The sequence below is a fragment of the Passer montanus genome, unplaced genomic scaffold, assembly GCF_014805655.1.
Source record: "Passer montanus isolate IOZ18808 unplaced genomic scaffold, ASM1480565v1 scaffold32, whole genome shotgun sequence".
In the NCBI taxonomy this organism is placed as follows: domain Eukaryota; kingdom Metazoa; phylum Chordata; class Aves; order Passeriformes; family Passeridae; genus Passer; species Passer montanus.
In genome coordinates, this window is record NW_024367930.1 from 7,621,648 (window position 1) to 7,643,804 (window position 22,157).

Consider the following 22,157-nt stretch of genomic DNA (forward strand, 5'->3'; position numbering starts at 1 on the left):
TTTTACAGCGTTAAGAAAAACATCCTGCAGATTTCAGTAGGATTGGCATATGGATAAGGTACTTTGCACTATGATTTTTGTTTATCTGCTCTTAAAAAAAATATAAAGAAAACCAGCATTGCTAGCTATAGGGAGAATGATAAGCAGAAACAGTTTTGCAAAACTCAGGCAACAGCTATCACCTTCATTTTGGGTTTAATTATTTTTATATTTTTCAAAAGAAAGCATACATTTGAAAGCAAATGGCTTGGCTTAAGGAATGGAAATACAGAGTGATTTGTATTCACATTGAAGATTTTGTGGTCTTTTTTTTTTTTTTTTCCCCCAGAGCCAGTGGATTATATCATCATTAGCACAAGGCAAATCCTTCTCATCAAAGTTGAGGCAAATTTTCTGGGACTATCTTTAAAAAGTCATAGTGGAGGCTCCCAAGGAAGGAAGTGGTTTGCAAAAAACACATTAAATACTGAAGCAGATCTGATCCATGTGTGATCATGTTGGTCTGCAGGAATTGGCTGGAAATTGCTGGTTTTGATACCTTCTCTAGTTTTTCTTTTTAAAACACTATTTGTAAGTCTCTTTTAATTATTCCTGGGAAGAATGTAGGGATACTTTATGAGACAGACTGCTCATTGTCCTTTAGCAACCCATGTCATTGGCCTGCCCACTTCTGAAAGAGACAGACAAGGAATCAAAAGGAAAGACAAGTACCCATTGCCCACTGTGAGGGGAAGAGGTTTGCCCAGGTTTATACAAAAAGGCAGAGGCAGACCAAGGACACAGCATTGTCCCTCCAGTGCCTCAGTCCTAAACTGCCTCTTTAAAGCCATCCTTGCATCCACAGAGTCTGGGATATAGCTGTTCGGACTTGTTCCACCTCGGAATTCACATAATTTAAATGTGTTTTACTCTGCTTTTGCTTCAGGCTGGGGAATGACTGGTTTATGCCTTGTCTGAGGGATTAAAAAAATAGAGCCGGGGAAACCTTTAGTTGTTGTGATTGCCAAAGCAGGAGCAGCACAGGATTTCTCAAGGCTCTCGGGCAGCTGGAGGCTGCAAGCGAGTGTGCTCAAAGCTGATGGGAGCAGGGGTTCAGCTCCCAGTGCTACCCTCACTCTGGCAGCTGTCTCTCATCCCTGTGCCTCAGTCCCAGCAGAACTAAAGCCCTGGCAAAACCCAGCATGGCAGCCCCGTCGCTCCCAGCCCTGCAGCTCCGTCTTGAGCAGCTTCTTTCATTTTTCACACTCAGTCCTCCCGAACGGAAACCTTGGTCAGAAATTTCACAGATGCAGCCAGAGAGATACTTTCTTTCTTTCTTTTCTGCGGAGGAGGGCACAGAAGTGACGGCACAGGGGGAAGGGTTTGTAGAGTTGGTTTTTTTTCTTTTTCCCTTTTTGCAACACTAGTTGTTCAGGGGAGTGTCTTGTGTTATTAATGCTGAGTGGCTCTGGCAACTCCTGTGGTTCAAGGTCGTTAGTCATCCGCTGCCGCTGCAGGAGACACCGGAGCGCTGAGCCAGAGCTCTTCATCCAACCCTCTTGGTCCTCCCAGGCCAGCAGGTTGGGAAGAGCTGCACATGGGGCAGCGGGGTCCTGTGGGGGTGTGGAGAGCAGCCTGGGGCCAGGGCTACAGGGGCGTCCTCGCAGCGTGCCCAGGCCTGTGGGACCTGCTGGGTTTAGTGGGTGGCAGGGCCTGAGAGGGGCTGAGGGGTCGGGAGAGCACCTGCAATGTGAGTGTGGGATCCTCCATGCACCCCAGGAAAGGGCGGACATCTCTGTCCCCGCCTGGGAATCTCCCTGTGTTACTTACAGCTGCACAGGCACACCAGTCTCCTTCTCCTCAAGCTGCACCGATGCAAGACACTCCCTGAGAGTTAAGGAAATACAGGTCCACTTGCACCCTTCCTGCCTGATTTCTTCCTTTTTTACTTCCTTAGGATGAAGGAGTCTAGGCAAACATTCCTTAATTTATTCTGCATCCTCTGGCTCTTTCTGCTGCTGAAGACTGCCTCTTCCTCCCCTCTACCCCGTGGAAAAGACCCACGAGCCCCTTCGCTCCCCTTTGGGCTGTACGAAGGACACACCTGTGTTGGTATGTATCCAGGTTTTGTTTGCCTGCTGGACTAATTCATTCCTTACTTCACTGGTGAGCTGAGAGTTGCTATTCACATCATAAATCGCTCCTTTATCTATTTCAACAGCTGTACTGCAAAATACTTGTAGTATTTGCTGAATCAGTCACTGAAGATTTTGCAAGGCCGTCATGGGATCTGGAATTATCTTATGATTTTGTTTTTGACTGGCTGCTTCCCAAAGTTCATGTTTTCGCTCTGTGGGAAATGGCATCTGAAAAGCTGACTTTAATGTCTGCAGGTCTGGGATCTGGAAATGGGATATTATGAGGTCCTAGTGTTTCTTAGGATTCGTGATGCATTTTGCTTAAGTGGCAGGAAGGCACAGTTCCCTTCAGATTTTCCCAGGGTCTCCTCATTGATTTCAGTTCCTGGAAAACTGTTCTTAAGAGTGGTTGGTCCATTCCTGGGCCAGAGGTCTTTGTGGTCTGAATAGCCATCTCAGGATAGCTGGGGTGCAAAGGCTGCCTCTTCACATTTCCTTTCCTTTTGGTGTGCACACGTCTGCATGACCCATACTGAACTTGGGTGAGTTTGCAACCCCCTTTTCACGTGACTTCAGTGACTGTGGTGATCCCCCACAGTACCTATATGTGGGGGTAGGTATCCTACAGTCTCAGGTGGCTAAGTGATTCCCAGAGCAAGACTGGTAACACTGGAGTCAGTGTAAACTGTGGATATCTCTGCACCAGAAATGCCCTTGGCACGGCACTCTATATACCTAGGGAGATGTGGTAGCTTTTATGTGTGCAAATGGATATGTCTTATGCATTACAATCAAATGCTGTACTTTGTCATCAGCAGGACTTGTTGATCTTACAGGCTTTTTTCAGCCTAAAAGTTTCTATGATTCTTTTAGCTTCCCAAGGCACCTTTGTGCTGGAAACATAAACTCTGTCACAGCTTTCCATCCTTCAGAAGGAAATAATTCTTTCCACCGTGGCTTGGGGAATACAGTTAGAAATAATAATCCTAAACTTGATAAAAGCAGGTTTTTGCTTCACTTCTAAGCCACCCACAGTACCCCTGACACTTTTGGTAGGGCAGGGTGAATCAAAAGGAGAGCAGAGTCAGGGTGGTTGAGGGGGCTCAGCCACCAACCAGAACATGAGAAAAAGAGGTGAAAAGCAGAAATGGCTGTGAGGGGCTGTCCTTGTTTGGGCTGGGAACCAAGCAAGTGGTGACCGAGCAGCTGCCAGAGCTAGGGGGAAGTGGTGTTTTTTAGTGGTGAGATCTTAAGGCAGCTACAGTTTTGATGGCACGGGAAAGGCTGTGACCATGCTCATCTGTTGGAATTTTACACTGGTGGCTTTTAGATATCAGGTTGTGAACATTGTCTGCCCTTTCCATCCTGTTGACATGGAAAAGTTCTAAATTCCACACATTGCACTGAGGTTGCCTTATGCAAGATAACATGTCCTTTTTTTCCCTCCTAAAGGGAGGAGAGTTGTGCTAGCCCCATTGCTGGGACCTCTGTGCATCTCTTTGTTCAGGGAGGACATATGAAAAGCACTGCCTCCCACAACTAGTTTATCTTTCTGAAGTGTCCTTTCAGCTAAAAACATCCTTGTGAGCTCGACTCAGGACCTAAACAGACTGTGCCCACCTCTGTAAACCACAAGATAAAAATGAAGTGTGGCTAGTGCCAAAAGGGCATGAGCCAGCCTGGCAGGGAGGGCTGGTGGCTGCTAGCCCAGATGGCTGCCTCTGGGCTTTCACTGATTAGCTGTCCATTTGACTAACTCTGGAAAATACTGTGTCCCTTCCTTTTTTCAGGCAGAAGGGGAAAGCACAGAGGAATTGATGGTTGCACTTGCCATGGCTTGGAGCAGGAGTAATGTCAGCTCTTGCATCTGATTCCATCTGACCAGCCCTCTTAGGAGCAGATAGTAAGGCAGGATCAGCTTGTGATTTCTTTCCAACAACTTGACCCCAGATAGTTAGTTGGCTTAGTTTGCCACCTGGGAAGGTAATGAGAAAGAGATATGAGTGATATAGATCAAGGCCAAGATGATTTCATAGAATCAGAGAGAATGATAGAATTGTTTGGGTTGGAGGGCACCTTAAAGGTCCTGTAGTTCCATGGCCCTGACATGGGCAGGGAAGCTTCCACTTGATCACCTTGCTCAGAGTCCCCTCCAACCAGGCCTTGAATAGTGGCAGGGATGGGGCATCCACAGCTTTTTTGGGTGACCTGTTCCTTCTCACTGTCACCATGAAGAATTTCTTCCTTATATCTTATCTAATTTTTTTAATGTGAGAAATTCCTATTGCTAAACACATAGATTTCCTTGAAGCATTTTTTTTCATGCAAGTGTAAATGTGTGGTCAGGTGTCTAATCTTTCAAAGTTATCTTCCTCCATTTTCTGAGATAAATGAGGTGGCTACACATTGAATTTCTGATCACTCCTGTGTACCACCTGCTTGATTGAGATTGCTATGTCAGTAGCCAAAGCCAGTCAGAAAGTGCATGCTCTTTCACTAACAAAACCAAGAAAATATCTCCCATTAAGCATTTCCACTGAGAGTATCACACTTCTTGAAGAAGTATGTGGAAATAATATGACAGGAGAGCAAAGTGCAGCTCTGGTACCTCTGTTAAATGTGATACAACTTGCTTGCTTCCTCCTTCTGTTCCCCTTGCTTGCAGCACTCCCTGGGTAGGCATCACCATCTGCCCCAGTATATTCCAGTCCTATTGGCAAAGCATTTGGGTAATTCAAGGGGCTTCCCTGCCCTTAGCAGATCCTGGGAAATGTATTTTGGGTAGGCACCTATGTGCCAATATGGAACAGGGCTGTGCCTCCAGTGAGGTTTAGACAGCAAAAATCACACAAAAAGTGACACATCAAAAATGATGTGACTCTCTGCAGGTAGCAAAGGTTTCAATCACCTTTGCTAACTGTAGAAAGAGTCACATCATTTTTTCTGCATTTTCCTAAAAAATGTGTCTGCTTCATTTACAGAAAGGCTTTTCATAATTGATTTGACATACAAACAAAACTGGAGGGTTCCCACCTAAAAAGGGGTTTAATCCTGCTGCATTTTAGAGTTACAGCAAAGAGAGGAAAAGAATACGACAATAACCCTCCCAACCACAGGATCAGATGTAGTATACCTAAGCAATTCCTAACCATCTAAGATAACTGGTCTGTAGCAGTAACTGACCACAACCAGATAAATGGCCTTTCTTTGGCCTTGTCATGAGAAAAACTTTCCCAGCACCTGACAGTCTTTTTTCTCCATCAGTATTTCCTGTCTCCTCAGGCTGCTAAAATGTCACCATTTTTGCATTCTGTGAAATCAGCTCAGGCCCTTCCTCTGTGCCTTCTGCACACTTTGCATGTGATATGTTTTTCTGGTTTTTCCTTATGAGAGGAAAAAGGGCTTTTCTAAGTTTTCCTACATGCAGAAGCCTGTGAAGCTGTTTTCCTCCTGCAAAGGCAGTGAGGTTCTGTTCTGTGCACGGGTTTGTTAGCTACATGCTGAGTCTGGCTTTCCTTTCTGGGTTTGTTACTGATGGACAGCATGGCTTAAGGGATTTATTTGGGATGAGACCTAAAAATCCTTTTGCTGAGTGCAGCCTGACTGTTTCAGTGTGGCATCCTGAGAAAGAGATGATGTGTACCTTTTTCTCTCAAAAAATTATGCATGAATGAACCTTTCATATACTCAGGTCTTTATTTTCCCATCTTCCAAATGAGGAAAGTGCTGCCCATTTCAAAAGGCAAGCAAAGTTTTGCTTAATGTTAAGATACAAAAGACAGTACAGTAACACTGGTAAACTGTTGAGACTGGTGTTAAGGTTTCATCATTTTTCTACTGATTTTTAAAGCTTTTATTCAATTCCACCCTTATTTACCACAGAGCCCTTAAAGGTTTTTGCAAATTGTTCTGCTCTCTAGCAAAGGTGACTTCATCCAACGGTACCTGAAGCAACCTCAGGAAAGGCAGAAGCTGCCCTGAAGGATGCAGAAAGTGGGGGAGACACTAAAAAACAGATGGGAACGTCTGTATTCATCTCTCTTCAACATAGTAAGAAAGGGAATTTGGGGAATGGTAGATTACTCAGTTAAACACCAAATCCTCGAAAAATCCTGCAATAGTTAGTAAAACTTTTTAAAAACACCTTTCAAAAGTAGTGTCAGATCAATCTCATTTTCTTTGCCAATGGGATAATGCCATGTAGACATGGAATAAAAAGCAGATATTATGGCAGGGCTTTAGTAAGGCTTTTGGCACTACCTCAGCACTAATCTTAAGCTTGAGAGATGTGTGACAGTGATTAAGCTTCTACAGGGCAGAACAAAACCGATGGGTAGTCTTGTTCAGAGAGTAATTACAAGTAGCTCACTCCCTAAGCGAAAGTATGTACAAAATCAGGTCTTTCTTGGACTTCTCTTTTGAACATACTATCATTCTATATTTTCACTAGCCAGGAAAACTAGCTATTAAATTAAATTAAATTAGTTCATGTATAGCTAAAATTGTTTGCAAGTAAAATTGAGGGCAGAATTAAATTCAAAACAAGCTTGACAACTTGGAGTACTTGCATCTGAAAAGGTAATTTCAATATGGGAATGTTGAAGGCACTCACTTCAGCAGGAATAGTCAATGACACACACAGCAGATGAGGAACAACCGGCTGGGTAGCATCCCTAAGGAAGATCATCTGGGCTTGTAGTGGCACAATGATGGCATGCTGTCACGAAGCACGCACACGCGGCATGCACCGAGACGTGCGAACAGAAGTCAGCTTGCAAGACATGTGAAGTAACCTGTTACCTTCCTCAGCACTGACAAAGCCCCAGAGGAATTTCTGCCTTCCCTTTTGGGGCTGTGCATCAAGAGTGATGCAGAATGACAGGAGGTTTCAGAGAAAAACAAGCATAAGCTATAAAAGAAGAGTGAATAAATTAGAGTTAATTAGTCTAGAGAAGAAAAACTTGAGAAAAGACATATTTGTCCATGAAAGCATTAAAGGCGTGATCCATTCTCCAAGAAGTAACAGAAATGGGTACTAGGGGGACATTCAGGTTAGGAAGAGGATTTCCCTGTAACAGTGATAAGCAAGCAGAGTAAGAAGTTCCTGAGAAATCTGTAGAAGACTTCATTAGAGATCTTTATAAACTGTGTCTGCCCTGTGCCTTCGGAATGGCCTAGATGGTTTAGATCATCTGTTAGGGCAGAGGGTTTGTAAGAGTACTCACTCCAGGCCGGCATTTCTGGAGTTGTGTGCTGTGGCTGCAAGAAGCATTTGCAAACAGCAGCATTTAATGTTTTTGCCCCCACAGCAGACTGCCCTGCTCTACTGGCGATTAACTTTGGTTGCCCTTTTCAGAACAGGGTGTTTAGTCAGGGAGCCCTCAATAGAGCCAGACAGCAGTGCTCTCCATTTTCCCTGCTAGCAAGCAGAGATCCTGTGGGTCAGCAGCCAGAAAAGCAAATTTCCCCATCTTTGTGCTCGATATAATGCCATTCTCAGCAACCTTTGTGGGTCACCACCTCCATTGAGCCAGGAGCGCACGGTTCCTAGCATATGAAGAAGCATGTTTTCTGAACGTATTTTCAACTCTGATTGTGTTAAAGAACGGGTGTTCCTGAGCTACCATCAGAGTAAAACACTGACCTCTACCTGTGTTGATTTGCATGGTAGTCTATGTCCTCACCAGTTTGCCTCTGTCTAGCTGTGCATGAGTGCAGGGATGAAATATGCCCCTTGGAGTGGCAGCAGGACCGGTGGTGTTCGGAGTTCCCAATAACTTCCTACAACGGAACATGCCAAATGGAGTTGGAGGCTTTTAACAACTGTGCTCGGACAGAGTGGCTGTGCACATATTGTCTGGGGGGGCACCATGACAGAACGTATCATTTACAGCTCAGTGAGTTCTGTAAAAAAGCCTTGCTCAATATCAGTGTAGCACCACAATGTATTTTACTCTAAAAGGTTGGGAATCTACTTTGATTACAGCTAAGTCAGTTCCAAGCCATAGCAACTCTGCCCACTTTACCAGCATCACTCCATTTAATCAGCAACAAAGTTTGACCTGATGATCAGAAATAAATACTAAATTTGACCCTAACATTTTTCCCTATGATTATACTTTAGCTAGCACAAAAACAGGTATGGGAATAGTACAGTGAAGATACTACAACAACCACTCAGCAAGTTTTCAGGAACTGATGGCAAACATTTCTTTTCCAAAATCATCCAAGTGTTACTGAAAGCTTATGATTTTAAAATGCAAATACAGCTATTGATCACAATGAAAAAATATGCTCAGCATGCCAACACATCCATATCTATGTGTGTACAAATACACAATCACATCATGTGCATTTGTGCACATGGGTAGTCTTGTACATTCTACATTACTGATGCTTGCCTTGAGTATAATAATCATTTTATTGATTGTCCATTTTGATGCTGATTCCCACATGTGTGCCTCTCACTCTTGTTCATGTGTTAACCCTACAGAGAACTACTGCTCATGTTTAAGGCAATCATTTTTACTGCTTTTAGGAACAGTATATCTGAAAAAAAAAAGGTTCTTGCATTCAGAATCCTGAAATGGGGAAGCCTTTGCAACAAGGATAAACTTATCCACTTATATTAACACCCCCTGCCAACATTTGGGTTTCAGTAAATTTTCAACACCCTTTCCTGATTTGGGAAAGAAAAACATGTTAATGTCACACATACATACACAGGGGCTTTTTTCATATTAATTAATACAGAAAACATTTCTATTGGAAATGCCTGGGGTTATAGATTTTGTTAAATAGGGCTCTTTGAAGTGTAATGTAGGAAACACCAGAGATACATTTGGCTGCCAGGTATGGATACCAGAGTCTTCCACTAGATGGAAACTGAATTTTCTGTACTGTCATAGCTGTATCAGAGTCCTTGTTGTATGTCTAAATGAAACAAAAATGAATGACTGGAGCTCTCAAATTAGGATGCCTGAGGTGGCCCACTGCTTTTGCCTGAGCAACAGAAATAATAACTGGTATTCCAGGTTTTGATGGAATTTGTTACTAACGCACTCAAAATGCTGCTATTTTGATATTAATATTTTAAAAATTTCTTTAGCCACTACACTATGTGTAATTTAATGCCCAGTGACAGGTTTGTTAATACTGTACCTTTTAGTGTTTCCAAGATATTTCATAAGACTTAGCAAATTAAGGGTGAATGGGTCTTGTATATGCCAACATATTTAAATATGAATACCTATAATTATGTTCAATCACCTCAGTATCTCTGTAAAATACATTAATTCTGTAAATGGGATAGGAAGCAAAGTCTGAGTTAAAAGACTATCACTGAGATCCATTTCCAATATACCTTTCAAAGCAACAAATCCTCTGGCTGTACATGGCAGGATAACTGTCCTTACTTTGTATATACAGTTATGTCATTTGAGCTGAATATTTCACTGAGCTGGAATGCAATCTTGTGGTTATAAAGGGCTGTTCTTTGACAGTATCAGCTTGATAATGAGAAGCAGTGCAGGAAGGCAATAGGGATATTGGGCCCTGTGAGGAAAGGAATATACAGTAAGTGAGATGCTGACACAGGTTGCCCAGAGAAGTTGTGGAAGCCCCATCCCTGGCTTTGTTCAAGGCCAAGTTGGATGGGACTTTGAGCAACCTGGTACAGTGGAAGGTGTCCCTGCCCATGGCCGGGGGGTTCAAACTAGATGATCTTTAAGGTCCCTTTCAATCCAAACTATTTTATGATTATATGAAAAATAAAACATTCCTGGATTGTAAGTTTGCATAATCATGCCCTCCCTGCACCTAAAATACTCACATGGATGTCCCCATCTCAGAGGAGAAAACCCTACTTCTTATTATCTCCCTCTGTGAATTTCAAAGAGAAATATCTTATTCCAGGTTGAACTGGAACTGAATTAGATTAATTTGGAAAGAGATATTTTTATGCCAGAACAACAGCGTCAGCACAAGGAGTAGCAATATCCTCTTTTGTAGACAGGTTCTTGGGTCTCCTCACCTGTAGGCTTTAAGAGATGCCTTGGAGCTTAGGATCATCTATAAATGGAAGAAGCTAAGACTCAGTTTTGGGAAACCCTTTGTCTTCTGTATAAAGCCAGGAATGTGAGAAATGGCTTCATGTGTGCAGAGCGTTGCTGAGCAGACAGATTTTTGAGGAAGAGTTTTGCCATGTCACCAAGCAAGGCTCCAGTTCCTGCTCTACCAGGAGCAAGCAGAGTGGCTGCAGGGTGGCCACAGCCTGGTCAGCAGGGTTTGCAGACAGATATTTGTGTCCAAGGCCATTTTTTGGACTTATGTCTTTCTTGTATTCTGAGGGTACATTTGATTTATGGCTGTAGAGGTGAAAAAGAAATCCAACATCCAGAAACATGAGCAAAGGATGGCAGAGGAGAATGTGCCAGGTGCCAGAAAACCTATTGAACAGGGTTTTACTCAGACAAATATACCTACAAATCTGAAACTTAGAGAGGCAGCTTTCACTATCCAGATACTTTTTGACATCCCTAGGTATAATTCTAATTATAGAACCTTTCAAACTTGTGCAGCAGAAGTGGATTAAAGTTAAATAGTCTGCTCAAACTGCCAGAGGCTTCACAGCTAAGCAATGAATTCCTCTAGTTCTGATTTTATTATTGGGGTATGACTTTTTTTTTTCCTGAGCTTATTGGAAATAGCATTTTTTTTATTACACACTGCCTTCAAATATATGGAAAGAAGTACTTCCTGATGTGTGAGTTTTCACCTTACTGCACTGAGCCAAATGGTTATGGTCTTGTCTTATCTCTTCAGAAATTAATAGCAGATGGGAAAAACCATCGCTAAAAGCGACAGGCATTTATTAATACCAGAGTCTAGTTTCTAATGCCTGGTAGGTATTATAATGTCAATGAATTTCTTTCAGAGAAAAACATCCTTCAGCCTGTCAAGGTATTGAAACCTATTATTGAAGTGAGACAGCAGAATCAACTTACTAAAAGTTTCTAAAGAAAATTGTGTGCAACAGTTAAACAAAAAATAGCTTTATTTAATGATGAAGTCTGTTTATGTTGCCTTATATGTGTCCATCTCACAATGAGAAATAAATCATATCTAAATATCTAGTGAATTAAAAGCAAGCAATAGCTGCTAATGACTGGCCAGATCTGGATGTGCTTTTCTACTGATGCCAGAGTACTTAAAAGTTTATATACTTGTACATGTCATAAGTAATTAAAGCAATGAGATTTTTACAGTCAAAGACATCTGATTTCTCCCTGCCCTTTTTAGTCTATAATTATTTTCCATTTTTAGCCAGTGGAATTAAGACCCATTAAATATTAGGACAACTGCTCAGCATTTCTGCCACTCAATGCAAAGGAAGACGATAAAAAGAGAGCACGTTTGTAGTAAAAGCAAGGATAGTCTGAATTAACTTTCATTTATAGACACAAACCTCTTGAATTTTACCTATAGCCCAACACCAGAGATAAGTTCTCCTAGAGGATAAATCTGAATTACTAGGGAGGCATGTTTCCATGAAAAAAACCCAAGGAGCCTAGGTAGATTAGGCTCCCTCTGCTGCAGTGAGTCCACTTAGAACACTCCTCCTCCCTCCTCAAGGGTTCAACCTTTTTCCTGAGTATTTTAGAATCTCTAGCCCAAAAACCACTCCTGATGGCATCAGCCTAAATGAAAGGCTTTGAAATCAGCAGACCCAGCCCATAAGCAAGCAACCCCCAGGGCACAGCTCACAAGGAATAAGGAGGGGTCAACCGAGGGCAACTGATAAAAGCCCAGGTAGAGGGGAGAACAGGGACCAGATCAGCCAATATCATGTGTTGGTGGAATGTGTTCTCTGGGAGCACCTTTCCTACCAGAGGGCTGGGAGACTCACCAAATTCAGTTCCAGAGACTCCAGCTGCGGTGCTTAAGGAACAGCAGATCCTTTTGAAAATCAGCCATGACTTTTTCTATCAGCTTGTCCCATGGAGTGTGGCATTTCATGTGGAATAACTGCACTTGAGGAGGGAGCATTTGGATAACCAAGGTGTGGTTTGCAGGTGCCTGAAATGGGAAGGGTGCAATAGCACAAGCAGAAACATCCTCTCTGAGAGTGAAGATGGGTTTATGAGAGCAAACCTTTTGAAGTTCATCTCTGTGGGTTTTTCCCAAGTAGTCAGGCTGTTATTATTGTTATTTATATTCATATAGCATCTAGTAGCCTGAGGTACTGCATTGAGTACTGCTCAGACTCAGTATTGGCTCTGTTAAGCCTCATGTGAAGCAGATTTGCCTTTGGGCCTGGTACAATAGACACAAAAGTGTCTATCTGACTTAATCAACATGAAAAATTTTCTTTTAGTTGCTGTGAGATTCCTGCTTGAGTGGGGCTACCTGCATGATTGTGTTTGTGATTAGAAATTCTGTTTATTTTGCAGAGCTGAACCAAAAATAGCTTTTATTTTTTATTCTCACTCCCTTTGTGGTACTTTGACAAACATGAGAGCGAAACTTACATCTTCAGTGTGAACTGTCTTGTTGTATAACAGAGAAAATAAAAATATCAATGGTATTTTTATCCTCGGCCCAGCTTTTTGGATTTTGAGCTGTTTGTCCATAATCCCTTGTTTTCTGCAGCCCCTGGGTGCAGGTGCAGGAGCACTGGGTTACACAGCATAGGCAAAATGAGCAACACTTCTCTCTGCTGCAGGACATGACACTGTCAACTCCAACCTAAACAATTCTATGATTTTGTAGAATCCTCAAGCTCATGAGGCAAAAGAATGAGAGGTAAAACAACAAAATGTGTGCACCTTGGAAAATATGAAAAGTCTAGCTTCTCCCTGCCTCTCTGCTTGGACTCCTTTTTGTCTTTCTGACATCTAGACAGCAAGATTGATAGATGAGTATCTGACCTTGGTAAGAAGAAAGGAAAGCACAGAAAGATTGTGTGGTTTTGTGGTTAAGTTATCATTTAGGTAATTTAATTTTTCTGAGCCTCCATCCTCATGAATAAAAAAGACATAGAGGTCAGGGCAAGGGTAGTCCCTGTTGTCTGCAGGTTGTTCATGTGTGTTAATAATTTAGCCTTTGTGTAATGACTTTTAGATGTGTTATGGTGTGTTTTCAGGATGTGCAGAGCCATCTCAGTGGTAAAGCCTGGACTCAGCCACACAAGACTATTACCACCCAACCCTAGCAAAGGAGCCAGAGTCTGTTTTCTGTCCCTGAGCCAGTGCAGGGCATGATTTGCACTAAAACAGCTGAAGTCTCTTGCACTCTTTAACATCCACCCCCATAACCGTGGGAGTGCTGAACGTCCTATCCCTGGAAACATTTGAGATCAGTTGAACGGGACTCTGGGCAACCTCATCTAGGTGAGGTGGAGATGGCCCTGCTTGCTGCAGGGCTTGTACTATAAAAGTCCCTTCCTACCCAAATTATTTTATAAGGCTGTAGTAAGGTTAAATCTTGACCAAAGGGCCCTGGCCTGCTCTTTGAGACCAAGACCTGAACATGCTATACACTTCATCTTGGACGTTCCCTTTACTTTTAGTTTGGGTCTTTATTATTCAATTTTTTTTTCCAGCTGTTGTCTTTTTAATTAGCTGTTAATTCCTGGGAGTAGTTAGCCTCTGGCTATTTGGGGAGTTGGGGAGGGGGACAGGAAAGAAGGAATATCTTGTTTCAGGGTTTTTCTGGGTTGTATCTGTCTCCATTTTTTCTTCAATTCTTTTAGGCTGACTGGAGGTAATGGTTCTTAGCATGCTTTATAAATCATTCTGCAGAGGATCTTGAGTGAGCCTTTTATTTAATAAGTAAGGAGAAGTGGGCTTTTATCCCTACAAAAGAGGTGACAAATTTACTGTAATTTCTTCTGGATTACTGTATTTGGGATAGAAGAAGTAATAGAAGAGTCAAAAATATTGGTCTTACAGCAAGTTCCAATTGCCCTACCTTCTCTTTTACTTGCTATAGAAGCATCAGAGTTATTTATGTTGAAAAACAGCACTTTGACTTAATAGCACATCGGTAGGGGTGCTTGGAAGGAATTCAGAAGCTCACTTTGAAGAGTTGTGCCAGTCTGAAAACCTGAACATTAATGTTTTTGAGCTTTGGAAAAAGGTGAGTCTGCAGGCACATCAAATGCTGCAGCTCACCTCCATTTCTAGACCCTGCTAGAGCAAGTCTCATAGATGAGATTGCTTGCACAGTAGAGGAAAAAGGATTTGGTTACAGAGATTTCAAAGAGAAATGTTTGTTCAGGCTGCTGGAAACTGGCACCCTGGCTCCTTGTGTTCTGTTGGCCTGGGATACCTGCCTGTCTTGCACAGGCTCTGAGTCTAGGCAGGGCTACCACAGGTCTGACTGGCATCACCAAAGCTGTGCTCCTCATAAAATGGTGAAGCTACCGCAGAGAAAGCACTATGCTGACCTTCAGCAATTTAAAATTGACTTGAAATGAATGCTCATCATGTGGATTTTGAATGACTGTTCTGTGGGGATCATGTTAAGTCAATTTAATCCCCAGAACAGCAGAGGGAAAAGTGCTGCACATTTCAAGAAACACTTTGCTAGCCCTGTTCACGCCTAGATTAGTGATGAGAAATAACCAGATTGGTAGGTCATAGGAAGTGGTTTCTTTCCAACCACAGAGGCAGAACAGAATGAACTGTGAACATTTTGGTTTTAACAAATGTGTAGCTGCGCTCAGCAGCCCTATGTGTGCTGAGCATCACTGGGCTTCACCAGAAAGTCTGTGAAGAAATGATGCCACAGATGCTCTGCCGTGGTGAGCACATACGTCTGTGGCGTGACTTCTCTTCTGTAGGCAGTCACAAACATTTGGTTTCCGGGTTTTGTACTTCTCTGTGCTGCTTGTGAGGAGAGCTATAAAAGAGGTGAAAAAGTCCTGTTAGGTACAGACATGTGCCTTTTTTCTTGTGAGATAAAATGAGAGACCGGGTGATCAAGCAGGCAGTTGTAACAGTGGCTATGCCTTTGACTCCTCAGTTTTCAGCCTTGAAAGAATGGAGTCATTTTTTCAGGTGCACCATACAGCGCTGTAAAAGCCAGCCTGTTCTGTGTGCTCCTCTGGAATCAGCATCCTCTCTCTAAAAGTTTGCAAGGTTTCAATGAAGATGGGAATTCACTGATATTTTTTCCTCTTGAACACCTATCTGCCATGGAGCATCTCAGGAAATTAAATGCCCAAAGATGCCAGAAATACTTCTGTGGTGCAGGGTGCTTCATAACATTTCACCAGTAATGGTATTCCCTCTTTTTGGTTTTTGTTTTCTTGAAGGATGCGTGCTTGTGGTGTCTGTCATCGAACAGCTTGCACAGTGGCACAACAGCACAGTAAAGGCAGCTGTGGAGAGACTGTGTGACTACATACCTGGTAAGTACCAAATAATGTGCCATATGTCGCGTTGGTGCTGATGTATTTCCCTGTTAATTAAAAATTTGCATGGGAAGTCTGAAAAAGCTTTATCCACCTCTTGTGCAGAGTACCTCAAATGTGTGTAGCTGGGAGATAGCAAATTGCTATTTACAGGGAAGTCAGTGACGTAGATTCAGAGCTGGGGTTTTGTCCCAAAAGTTAGAGTGAATGGGGCTATATTAAGCCCCACAGACGTGAGCACCAACACATGCAGACCAGTTCCCTTCCTTTTTCTCCCCTTAGTCTCTTTGTTAGCAGCAGTAAGAATAGATTCACTGTATGCCCCACCACTCCTCCTGCTTGTTGGTACAGGCCTTTATAGCAACAGTGAAGATGAAAATGTTTTCAGCGGGTATGGGAGCTGCTATTGTAAAGTTTTGAAATGAGATGAGGCTGACAGGTGTAAGATGTGAGCATTTGATGTGCACAGAAAAGCTACTGAAAAGCAATTGGTGATACAAATTTCAAAAGCTATATAAATTCCATGACAATATATGTAAGACTCCCCTTTTTCTGCTCCTTATTTCATCTACCCAAAGGAGGTTGCAGCTCCACAGGCACACCCCTAAATAGAGAACAGTTTGAATGCCAGAAGCTTTGTGCCTCACAGACCAATCCTATAACTATTTAAGTAGCTAGATCTCACATTCATGATATCTTTTTAATGTTATTAATGTAAAAAGATGGCTTAGGATTCTTCATTAAAATGTCATTTTTATATGATTTCATGAATTGTGTCTCTGAGAAACCATCTCGCTCTGTAGACCCCAGTTTCACAGAGGATATATGTAGAATATTAATTCCCTCCTTTCCAAGGAAGGATTTCCCAAGGCAGAATGGGGCAGGGAGCTAATTGCTAGGATTCATTCATTGTTAGAATGACTCTTATCTGATTTCTATTCCTAAATCATATCCTCAGTGTTGTAAATTACAGGCACATAACCATGAAGTTGCAATTAGAAGCACTGATCCTGCTATTAAAACACAATTTTCTTCTTTAAATTATGACATGCTAGCTCTGTGTTCATGATTCACTCAGTGGACCTTGTTCTTCTGACATGTCAAGATATTTCTTTTCAGCTGCCATTCTTTACACACATAAAATCCTATTATCCCTTTAGCTGAATCTGTATAATCCAGTTACCTTCTGAGATGCATGGATATACCCAGTAGAAAAAAACTTGACCCTGAACTTGAAAGGAGTGAAAAATCCTATGGATTGTGTGGGAGCTGCAGTGTAACCCGATTTATCTTCTCCTGGGAGGTGAACACTGCAGCCCAGCAGGAACCAACAGTTTCCTCTTGCTGCTTGAAGCAGTAGAAAAGCTTTGGCTGCTGGGGAGGAGCAAACCTACTAAAGCAGGTCATGCACTTCACATGGAGAGACAATTTCATTATTATGCACATGCCTACAATCCATAGCAAGAAAAACAGCAACAAATTAATGGCAGTGAGGCTTTTCCTAAGGCATAAAAACCCTAGAAAGGGTTTTTTGAGGGCATCCTATAATTCTGATTACAATTGAGTCAGGTTTGGATCAAGCCTTCTGTAAAGTTATGTGATGTTCAAGAACAAAAAATGCTTAGAGAAAAAGAGAGAAGATTTCAGTACCTGTCAGTGCCCGTCAATCTCACAGGCTATGCAGAAAACAGAACCAGAGCCTCATTTGTATGGAAATACTTGCAATGTGTGTGATTCAAGCGACATGGCAAATAGACCTATGACAATAAGAGCAGTAATGTCATGAGTGAAGAAGGCTCTTGAGCAGATAGAAAGGCCAGGTCTGGGGGAAGGGGCAGTATTTACAGTGTAAGAGGTGTTGTTAGCAAGACTGTATGTTTACCTGGATACTGACTGTCTGCTTGATGACACAGAGGTGTGTGATACCCAAAATGTGCCTTGAGACCCTCTGCCTCCAGCTTTGCCTCTGAGTCATGCTCTGCTTCTGTGTTGACCGCTGCTGTGTAAACACCTTAGAGCTCAAGTGCAAATGGCAATGCGATAATAGCATCTTTTTGGCAAATATTTGTCCTCTGGGACTCAGCCAGCATTTGTGTTTCCAGGACTATGAAGCTATATAGGAAAACCTTCCTGACTGTTCTTAGGGGATCTAAGGGATCTTTGGGAATCTCTTTTACCTGAAGCAAGTATACTCTACATTTTCTCTGAATTTTCCAGCATTTAGTTTTGTTTAAGCTCTTTTTTTGCCCCTGAACACCCACAGTTATTCATAATTTTTCTCTTTCTCTCCCCCTCTTTTCTGACTTATACTGCTTCTTCCTAACAGAGATTTCTCTTTGCAATATCCTCTCCTTGTGTGTGTTAGCAGAGCTGGAGATTGTGAACACATGAATGCAGCCTGGCTCCATTGGCAAGCCCTGTAAACACTGTGGGTTTGGTCTTGGTGTTTTGATGAAAGCCAAAGCCTGAATGGCATCTGAATCTTCCAAGAGGACTTTACATGCTCAACGATAATTTAACATTATTACTATTCCTTTTACCTCCCATCACTTTTTTACACTGTGGGGTAATTACACGTTAAGTTTCCTATATGCATTAAGGAAATCAGTGTGACCAGCAAAACACTTATATCAGCTCCCCAGAGCTGACAGGCAGCCAAAGTCTGCTCTCTTCTCAGACACCAGGAGAAGTTACAGCAGCCAGCTGGCTCCTCCAGAGCCAAAAATGTTGTGGAAACCAGCTGGTTTGGGAAACTCATAAGGAGACCATCGCCTGTGATGCACTGGGGAGGTGTTGGGGAAGCCAACCACGTTTGCCTGCAGGCTACCTTAGGGAGCCAGGTACCCCCCTGGCAAGCCTCATCAGAGGGTTTTCTAATCAGCAGTGATGCCAAACACAGGGTTATTGATGTCTGCGACATCTTTCATTATAGGTGAGCAAGAATAAAATCTAATTCTAGTCAGGAGACCAATTTTTACTTGCAGATTGCTTCTAAAGAGCCAACAGTGAGGAGTTATGTGGCAAAGAAGGCAAAGAAATGAAGCTAATAACTTGATTGAAATAAAACACCTGTCATGGAATAAGAAAAAAATCAACTACTGTAGTTACAGAAGCTGCCTGCAACACCATGAGTAGGAGGGTGTTGGGAAAATTATCTCTCTCCCTGATATGCCTTGCTGGTGCCAGTCCTCCTTTCTCAGGTGCAGGTTGCCAGCCTGGGTGGAGAGCAGCTGTGGGAGCAGGACCACATCCATGGCCACCAGTGGAGTCCCTGCCACAAGGATTTGTACCTTCCACATAGCAGAACTAACCACCCTGTATGCAGCAGCCCCCCAGCCCTGGGCATGTCCAGTCTGGCACTGGTTAAAATGGAATATTCAGCCCAAAGTCAGAGGGAAGTGACTGCTTTGGGTGTTTCTATGTTTCCGAGGCTTTTCTCTGGGAAAGATGAGAATACTCTGTGCTTTATTCCCCAGGTACAGCTAGTTATCTGTCTGGGTTATAGAGGTACAAGAGAAAACTCTGAGGAGTTTGAGGAGCTGCGAGTTTGTTGTCACGGCACTTGTGTGAACATGTCTCTTATGACATTCCACCCCAGCTGGAGCAAGGCCTGGCACCTCCTTTTCAGGATACGTGCATGGTTAACCAGCTCTAGTCTGTCCAGGCCAAGAAACAGGCAGTTTTCCTTCATGGGACTGTCAGATCAGTGCCCTGCTTGTGTTCAAACCTCCACTCTCCCTCAGTTTCTTTGCTCGGGTGCATGGATCACCTGTTATTTTACAACAGTGCCTTAAAGGAAGCTCTGATGAGCTGTCTTATCGATGACATGCTTCACACATATTAAGGAAACCACCTGAGCCAGCATCCCAAAAAGGCACACAGCTGTGGACTGTGAAAGGAAGCCAAATGAAAAGTGTCAGGTATTTCTTTAAATGCAATTACTCCTGCACAACTCCTGCTCTACACAAAACATATTCTCTTAACCCCACAATCTCCCAGAAGCTCTGAGGCAGTTCTAGGAGTAGCATCAAGCCAAACAACACTTTCTGCACTTGGATTTATGTGTTTGTTTTCTTTCTTCTTTCAAACCTACTGAGATGTTTGTTTAAACTGCTTAGAAGATTCTGTGGCATGCACAATTTCTTTTGACTTTTCCATTATGACATATTCAGAAAAATTAACAAAAGCTAGTTTTCTTTTTTAGTCTTTATCATGTGACTTACCTAAAGCCAGAAGGGTTTTAGGCAAGATTAGAAATTCAGATTTTCCCATTCTCTGGTGCTACACTGAGGTCAGAGATTCACATGCCTTTCCCTAAAGTAAATCAGCATTCACCTTAATGAATCAACCACTTCTGTATTTTGACTGCTATGAAACCAGTTTCATCATGTTCAATTACTTTTAAAAAAATTAAAAATTATGTTTTCTAGAAAAACTGCAAGGTTTCTGCTATGTGCTTGCCGAACTTTACGGACCACACATAGCTGAACTGTAAGTATTGTTGTGTCCTCTCAGATTTTTGCTTAGTTTGCTCTTGACACGTACAGATGTGCTGTCAGGTTGAAGTGGAGGGATTTCAGTCCTAAAATCACATTATTTTTAAAGCAGAGATGCTTCACAGTGATTGTGGTTTGGCATTTGGCACAGCTATTCCTGAGTGAATAAACACAGGCTGCCACTGGTAACCATTTTGATAATCCATTTAAATCGCAGATCAGGCCCACCTGATATAATTATCTTTTGAAATTCAGCTCATTTGGCTGAGGGAGGAATTTGAATAACCTGTGTGTGTGAGACAGGTTCTATAAAATCATACAGTTGTTGCTTGGCTCTTGCTTTCCATTCTACCTTTAATCAGGCTTTCTAATTGTCAGCCCCTACATGCTCTCAGCCCCGACCTTGATATACACTCTTGGGGAAGCCTACTATTTAATCTAAGTGATTAAAAAAATAAAATATAGGTCATTTTATTCCTCTTTGAAAGTTCTTAGTTTAATTAACAGAGCTTTTACTAGACCTTCTTCTTCCCTAGGGCTTTTATTTTTGTTTTTAAAACTAGCCAAGGGACTGCAAAGTGCTTACAGGACTAGGAAATACTGTAATCAAACATTTTAATTTAATTCCTAATTAGCCCAGAGGTGTGTCCCAAAAAGGAAGAAACAATCCTAGCACTTATGCTCAGTGATTAAAGGTTAAGGATCTTTGAAGGATTTCTGGTTATGCTGTTGAGTTAATGATTGAACATTCATATGTGCCAAATTGCATATGCATTAATTTTAACCTTTAAATCTTTGTCAGCCTTATGATTGATTAAAAAACGAGAATAGTTATAATGCATTTGATTCAGGTGCTGCATGTAGAGCACAGTCCTTTTTCATCATCCTGGGTTCCAATTTTAAATGCTGAGTAGGATGTCGTGGCAGAAAATCATTAGAGCCCAACACTGTACTGAGAAGCGGTTATGGGCCACAGTGAAGTGAGCTGGGATTATTGTGTGGTGTGTTGGGAAGATTTAGCTTCCCATGGAAATAGCTTCTACTTTCAAGAGCCCAGAAAAACATAATAGTCTTTGTTTATGCACCATTTCATTCAGCATAGACAGGGAAATGAATGCCGATGTGGTTTGCCATTCCTTGAGGCTGTGTAAACAGGATCCAGGACAACCACTTTGTCATCTCTACTCTCCTCCAAAGGTGGGTTGGTTTCCAAGTTGTCTTAAAACTATTGATTGTGGGATGTTTTTTTAAACTGGAATTGAGCGGTTTGAAGCCTTCCACTGCATGTGCATTGTCTAGGAAATTAACATTTAGAGCATGGACATTCCTGAAAAATATCTGTTTGAACAAAGGGTTCATAACACACATTAGCTGTGTGGGCCATCATCCACTGGGTTGAGGGTGTGTGGGAGTCACAGGGCCAAATTCTCCTGTATCAATCTGGATCATAGAGGAAGAGTAGGGACTTTATTGCTAAGCACTACAATAACCCAAAGCAGATACTCAGCTGAGGTTCATCTATGGCACCACTTTACCACGGCACAACAAGTGATCCCCACATTGCCTGATCTGCCGTGACAGCCTGCGTGGGCACAAGCTACCTGCTGCAAATGCAGGACTATTTGACTTGGATTATTCTGCAGTGCAAGAGGTTTAAGCTAATATGCGTTATCTTCTGCCATAGGGTGAAATCATATTTAATACCACCACTTCTCTGATACACAGTTATTTGCTACAACATTTGCACGTCCTTGATTGCATGTCCTAGACCTTTGCTATACTTGCACATGTATAGCATGTCTATAGGTGTCTAAACATGTGCTGTTTCTTTTGGGATTTTTTTGCTTGTGAGTAATTTTTTCTATCCCAGCCATCACGCTTCTCCAGTCACACTGTGAGTGATGAGGGTTGTTTGGTGGTGTTGAAAAGCCAAGCCCTTCATTCAGCACCTATTTATGGAAATCTTTTTTCCTGCATCTGGATGGAGAAAGACATGTTTGATTTCTAATGGTCTGCATGAGCTGTTTCACACAGAGTCTAGTCCAGCAGTCACTGAAATCAGGAAATCTTTTATGGGCTTCAATGACCTGCAGTTCACCTCCAAGATGGATTTAGTTCTGCCAATAT

At 42.3% G+C, this 22,157-nt stretch overlaps 1 protein-coding gene across 1 annotated transcript in view; it reads left to right on the forward strand.

Moving 5' to 3' along the window:
• The first annotated feature begins 1,428 nt into the window (after positions 1-1,428).
• AOAH (acyloxyacyl hydrolase) overlaps positions 1,429-22,157 on the forward strand; it is a 73,706-nt gene continuing 52,977 nt past the window's right edge. Inside the window, exons 1-5 of the mRNA XM_039715222.1 lie at positions 1,429-1,559; positions 1,937-2,091; positions 15,436-15,531; positions 19,965-20,025; positions 21,128-21,227. Coding sequence (XP_039571156.1) covers positions 1,435-1,559; positions 1,937-2,091; positions 15,436-15,531; positions 19,965-20,025; positions 21,128-21,227 — 537 coding nt within the window. The 5' untranslated portion in view covers positions 1,429-1,434. The remainder of the gene's footprint in view (positions 1,560-1,936; positions 2,092-15,435; positions 15,532-19,964; positions 20,026-21,127; positions 21,228-22,157) is intronic.